This window comes from Bolinopsis microptera, chromosome 11 (assembly GCF_026151205.1).
Source record: "Bolinopsis microptera isolate Bmic1 chromosome 11, MBARI_Bmic_1.0, whole genome shotgun sequence".
In the NCBI taxonomy this organism is placed as follows: Eukaryota; Metazoa; Ctenophora; class Tentaculata; order Lobata; family Bolinopsidae; genus Bolinopsis; species Bolinopsis microptera.
This window is the reverse complement of record NC_087082.1, coordinates 8,393,671-8,399,670: the sequence shown is the minus strand read 5'-3', so window position 1 is coordinate 8,399,670 and position 6,000 is coordinate 8,393,671. Positions and strand designations below refer to the sequence as shown.

Genomic DNA, 6,000 nt, shown 5'->3' with positions numbered 1-6,000 from the left:
AATTGCACGTGCAAGGCCCCTTAAAAGTAATAGCACGTGCAAGGCCCCTTAAAAGTAATGACAACTTGTACCAGTACCAGTACAGCTGTCATGTCTCAGAATTATTGCAATCTTTTGCCGGACCGTTTTAAATATCCTATGATAAAATTGCCTTTCTTAAAATGATGTAACCTTCAAACGCACATGTCACAATATTTCCATCACGAGAAGCCGTGGAAAGGTCCCAATAAACCCCTACACTGACACAATTTCCCTCACCAATAAACAACGTTACATGCCTCGGAAACTAGGTGACAATCTTTACTAATATAGGTCTGGGTATTATAAGTGGGCTACACCCCCCTGTTGAATGTTTAACTGTGTAATCGGCGAACTGTCGAGCAAGGCTACACGAATTTCTCAGGCTTGTGAAGTTCATCCCCTGCCTTGTTGCTGTCAGAGGTAGAGAATTACGAGTTTTGGGAATATTGAGTTGATTTTAAGTAGCCTCTACCTTTCGCAAACCATCTCAGTGTTATCATCGGAGTTTTAAAATTATTCCATGTAATGGAATAATGGGTAATATGTTAATACATTAATTAATAAATTAATTATTATTAATATGTTAATATGTTGATTCCATAGGTAATATGTCACAGTTGTCACGATATCAGATACGACCATGTAAAGTTTGAAGACTATTCAACACAGTTATCTCGTATTAAATCTTGGGAAGAGTTCAGCACACCCAAACAGTGTTTTGTAAAGAGTTAACAGAAATAAAATGGCGAGAATAAACGTGTCAACCCCAAGAACCGCCCTCCTACTTCTCATACTTATTGTAAGTAAATAACTTATTAAATAAAGTAAATTACTTATAGTAAGTAAATAATATAAGAGTAAGTGAATGATATAATGATATAATATAACGAGGTAAGTCGAGTATAAAAGCTGTTTCTATGTTGTTCATCCTGAGAAAAAACCTTCATAAATTATAATAATAAGAGAAGTCCTGATGACACCAGGAGTCATCACACAATTGTGACGTCATCACGTGTTAGAAATGACGTCATCACACATTTGTGACGTCATCACACCTCAGGTAGGTTGTGGTCTGATCCTGTCCCTGATCCGGATGAGTGAGATGCCGACCACCGCTTATTATACCTCCACCAGACAACATATTGCACACGTCCTGGACGAAGCAGAAGCTGAACTCAACACTGACCCGCTTCGTGCAGACGATGGTCCCACCAGATTTCAGGGTTAGTTCCCTTCTTCTTTCCTGTTTCCTTTTTCTTTCCTGTTTTGTTTTCTTTCCTTTTTCCCCTGCTTTTTTCAAGCTCCTTTTTGATTGTCGACGAATGACGGCTTTAAAGGAAAATATTTTAAATCCTGGTTTGAAAGATTTAAAATACTGTTAAACGGTTATAGTCTGGATTTTCTTATTGTCATACGTTAATTCTGTAACTGACACAAGGTTCCATCCAGATGACTCTATAATGAAGATGTACCAAGAGGATGAGAGCAGAGGAGAACATCATCGCCCTGAAGTTTCCGGATCAACTGTAGAGTCAGGAACTGAACAAGCCGCTGAACAGAGTACAGAACCACCTCCAACAGAAGAACAAAGTACAGAACCACCAACAACAGAAGAACAGAGTACAGAACCACCTCCAACAGAAGAACAAAGTTCAGAACCACCAACAACAGAAGAAGACAATTCTGAACAATCGGTAGAACCGAGCTCAGAGCAGACAACAGAAGAAGGAAATTCTGAGGAACCTCAATCAGAGGAGGAAAGTTCAGAACAATACGTAGAAGAACAAAGTTCAGAACAATCTGTCGAACAAGGGACTGAGCAAGAAACAGAAGAAAAAGTAACAGTAGAAGCAGGATCATCAGCCCTACCTTCCTCGTCTCCAGCACCAAGCTCATCTGAAGCACCAAGCTCATCTGAAGTACCAAGCTCATCTGACAAACCCACAGAGCCTTCAAATCCAGGGATAGAAATCGAAACAGAAACAAACAGGAAAAGGTTAAATTATTAATGATATTGAAACAGTTGACCTTACTAAATTATCTAGCAACTTTACATCGTCTACACTATACAGCTCTCTAAGTCTAAAACAGACGTCGATTCTCTTTATAAATCTGAATCTCAAATGAATCCTAATCTTATATTCCAACACCAGTTCCCGTCCAGTACACGTCCTCCTGCTGACAGAGGGCCGGTCAGGCTCCACTTGGCTCAGCTCGTACTTCTGGCACCGGGATGAAGCCTACTATACATTCGAGCCTCTCTATCAGACTGGCCCCTGGAAAAGGAACAGCTGCTCTGAAACTGAGGTCAGTTTCAGTAGGTTGGAGTTTTTCAATCAACCCTGCTCCTCCCAAAAATTATGTCTTCTTTTGACTGATCATTTTAGAATTTTGATTAGTCATCAAAATTATAGTTTCATATTTTCAAGATTTGAGGGGGTCTATTCCTGCTGTGATATAAACTTCTAAATTGAGCAGCCAGCTATACTAGTTACAAGTGATTTTATTCAATGGTATACAACAAGCTAATCGAGTTTGATCTACAGGAGAGGAAGAAGGAATGCGAAGTGGAGATACTGTCTAAGTTTTGGAAGTGCGACTTCCACTCCAGTGATCTTACCGTTTTAGGTAAGATACATAGTATAGAGGAAGTACTGAAATTAAAACACTTAGCAAGTTGTCAATTTAATAATAAATCATTTTATTGCAAAACAATAGGAACTCATTTCGCTGGATTCCACAGAAAAGGAGCCCAGCCCCCCCCCCCCCCCCCCCCCCCTCCCCGCCCCCCCCCTCCTCAGCAGTCTCTCTCCAATAAGTAATAACTCTGACAGAATATCTCACAGGACGGTACCCCACTTACCACCTAGACTGCAAACCTCACGAAGAACGATGTAGTGTTCTAGGAAAGGAGAACATGTGCAATACTGCTACTCACAGAGTCGCTAAAACGATAAGACTCTGGGATCTTACTCATATAGAGGAGATTGTAAGTCTGGAGCCGGATTATTTCTCTGAGTTTATAAATTATAATGTTCTATTAAGTTCTGTCAAATTCTATAATGTTCTTGTGATTACACGAAATTCTCAAATGTGCCTGTAATAAAAAGATTTAAACCTTTTGTAGTTTTATATTACATTACATAATGCAAGGCTACAAAGGAATAAAAGATCAAAGTACTAGAACAGAAGTTTGTAGTTCCAGTTCCATTTTAAATTAATTTATGACGTGGCGTCTTCAGACCGCCTAACAACCGACAAAATGCAGGTAATTATGGAGTATTGTGCCCCATATTAGGGGGTATTTTGGAGATACATTTACCAGGCATTATAGTTGAAGTCCAGTATAATAGCTACTGGTTACTGGTAACCAAGTCACCAACTTCCTCGAACTCGCACCTAACGAATACCTACTTCATTAATTCTTGCCCAAAATTGGAAATTTGCAACTCCTAAGATTCATGAGAATGTACACGTCATATTTGACATGAATTCAAGGGTAATGTTTAACCGTATGCCAACCCCCAGGCGAAGGACACAGCACACTACGATGTCAGGGTGATACACCTTGTCCGGGACCCACGTCCTCTGCTTAAGTCACGGAGCAAACCTGGCTTTGGTAGTCTGGACGGAACACACAAAACTAACGACTTCTCGGAAGAGGTATTGACTATCGAGGTAGAAAACTATCAGCACCGGTCTTTTTTTGTATTTCTGCTTTATTACTTAACCCTGGAGGCAATTACGCAATGATGGTTGCGAATGGTTATATAATAATGTTTTGACTTGTTTGTGTTTTGACTCAATATGACTTTAGATTGATGACAAAATACTCTTTAACGATCTGATAACCCTAGCAGAGTTTTGAAGAGCAATGTGCTACAGTTTGTAAGAGAATGTTAGAGACTTCTCAACTTGGGGACAATCCTCCAGACTGGCTTAAAAACAGGTGACCATCACGTGACCATCAAGTGACCATCACGTGACCATCACGTGATCAAGCCATTCATTAAACCAACTGGCTGTTCTGTAAATCACCATTACTAGAAATCCTTCATACTAAATGTGTTAGAGAGCATGTCTTAGAATTTCCTCAATCATAACCCCCCCCCCCCCCCCCCACCATAAACGTACCGCTGCAAAGCAACCCTCGTCTCATGATTTTACCAAAATATCATTGCTTAGTCCTACACATTCCCTTGCGTCAGGTACGTGCGGATATCACATGAGCAAATGTCGCTGCACCCAGTGGAGACCGCTAAAATGCTGTACAAGTTTACAGACCTCTCCTGGACTGCCGAGACTGAGGATTACATTTACAAAACTGCAACAGGTAAAGATTTCATAAAAACCGTGTGAAAAGTTGAAGATTATGAAGATTCCAGCTGTTTATTGACCATTTATTCTCATTATTAAATTCAAATTCACAGGTGGGATAGGTAAAGGTGGTATGTTTGGTATCGCTAAAATCTCAACCAAAGTGATTAACCAGTGGAAGATGATGAAGGAGGAACAGATAACTAAGATAACTAACACGTGCTTTGAGACTCTTAAATATTTGGGATATGAAACGGACCTGGAAACGATAAGACAATGGAAGTTAGATAATGTAGAATTGTTTACTGATGATGAATTAGTTGAGTTAGATGATAATAGTAAACTTCGGTAGTGCATGATTCAGTTTTAATTGATGTTATGTTATAATATTGATGGGAAGTTATTTAATTTTTCAAAATATGTCATCTTATTTAATGACGTTATTTTTGAGTAAAGTTTTAATTTAAGGGAAATTTGCAAGACTTTTTATTTGATAATTTGTTACCTAAGAATTCATTAATATATTATTTATCGTAGAATGCTACGAATTTTTAACTGTTTGACAATAATTGTACTTCTTTTTTCCAATTATGCTATCACAGTCAAACCATAATATGAACCCTAATTTACTGGCACCATTCGGGTAAAGTCCCTTTTAAAAATTGTGGAATGCAATGCCTTACCATCTGAATTGCATCAGCGACCGGGAGCATTTCAAATCGCAGCTTACCGAGTTTATGCTATCTCTTCCCAATACACCGCCCGTCAGGGCTACACTCCTCAGAACTCAAACTCACTGCTTTGCTGGAGGAATGCCGAATGACACAGAGATCTCCTCTCTGTGGGGTGGTCACACAATGTGATGGCCCTGTTTAACGAAAGCTTAACGAATCTCAGCATCGGTAACAAGGTAACTAATATCAGACTATTCTGCTCTGATATAGGTTTATGGTTTCACTACTACTGGTCACACCACCAGCACACACATGGCTGCTACTTGTGTGGCCACCATAAAGTGCAGTTACAAAACAGATTAATTAGTAACTCATACACACTGACAGATTCTGCGTGTGGGATTAATGAAGCGAATAAAATGTTGACATTCTGTGAGATGTTGAGGAGATGATGTTATTATATCCAGGGTGTGTAGATATTGTTCAACTGTGAATTTTCAAGCAGTGTTCAATAATGTTCAACAGTGTTCAATAATGTTCAACAGTGTTCAATAATGTTCAGCAGTGTTCAATAATGTTCAACAGTGTTCAATAATGTTCAGCAGTGTTCAATAATGTTCAACAGTGTTCAATAATGTTCAACAGTGTTCAATAATGTTCAACAGTGTTCAATAATGTTCAACAGTGAACTTTCAAGACAGTGTTGACTGCTCAACAATGTTCAACAATGAGCTTTCCAATATTCTACAGATTATTCTGTGCAAGAATAAACATTATCGACAACAAGTGCAGTTAATTAATTACCGTAGCAGTTTAATTTTAATTCAACAGTATTTGTGTCCATATCCTTATATCCTAGCAATCAGCATCTTGTCTTAACGATCGTTATATTTTTATTCTAAGACTTGGTATTATCTGTTAGGTAGGCACAAGGTCTGAGTCCCATCGTAAAATTACATAATTTAGCCACATAATTACATAATTTAGC

At 38.7% G+C, this 6,000-nt stretch overlaps 1 protein-coding gene across 4 annotated transcripts; it reads left to right on the top strand.

Moving 5' to 3' along the window:
* Window positions 1-622: 622 nt before the first annotated feature.
* LOC134823025 (carbohydrate sulfotransferase 3-like) lies at window positions 623-4,903 on the top strand. 4 transcript variants are annotated; one of them, XM_063834342.1, is made up of 10 exons: window positions 623-820; window positions 1,082-1,244; window positions 1,471-2,017; window positions 2,175-2,328; window positions 2,568-2,649; window positions 2,868-3,010; window positions 3,550-3,684; window positions 3,879-3,970; window positions 4,230-4,354; window positions 4,452-4,903. In XM_063834342.1, the coding sequence occupies exons 1-10, from the start codon at window positions 764-766 to the stop codon at window positions 4,688-4,690; spliced, it is 1,737 nt and encodes a 578-aa protein (XP_063690412.1). In that variant the 5' UTR covers window positions 623-763; the 3' UTR covers window positions 4,691-4,903. The 4 variants fall into 4 exon arrangements, with proteins under 4 accessions (XP_063690412.1, XP_063690413.1, XP_063690411.1 ...); XM_063834343.1 differs by having other exon boundaries at window positions 3,882-3,970; window positions 4,452-4,902; XM_063834341.1 differs by having other exon boundaries at window positions 3,550-3,699; window positions 3,882-3,970; window positions 4,452-4,902.
* Window positions 4,904-6,000: the final 1,097 nt, after the last annotated feature.

Excerpts from the sequence above, each read along its gene's own strand:
- LOC134823025 (XM_063834340.1), top strand. The coding sequence starts at position 764 with ATGGCGAGAATAAACGTGTCAACCCCAAGAACCGCCCTCCTACTTCTC. Across the intron at positions 2,329-2,567 it reads ACAGCTGCTCTGAAACTGAG|GAGAGGAAGAAGGAATGCGA; the intron begins GTCAGTTTCAGT and ends TTTGATCTACAG. Across the intron at positions 3,011-3,549 it reads TTACTCATATAGAGGAGATT|GCGAAGGACACAGCACACTA; the intron begins GTAAGTCTGGAG and ends GCCAACCCCCAG.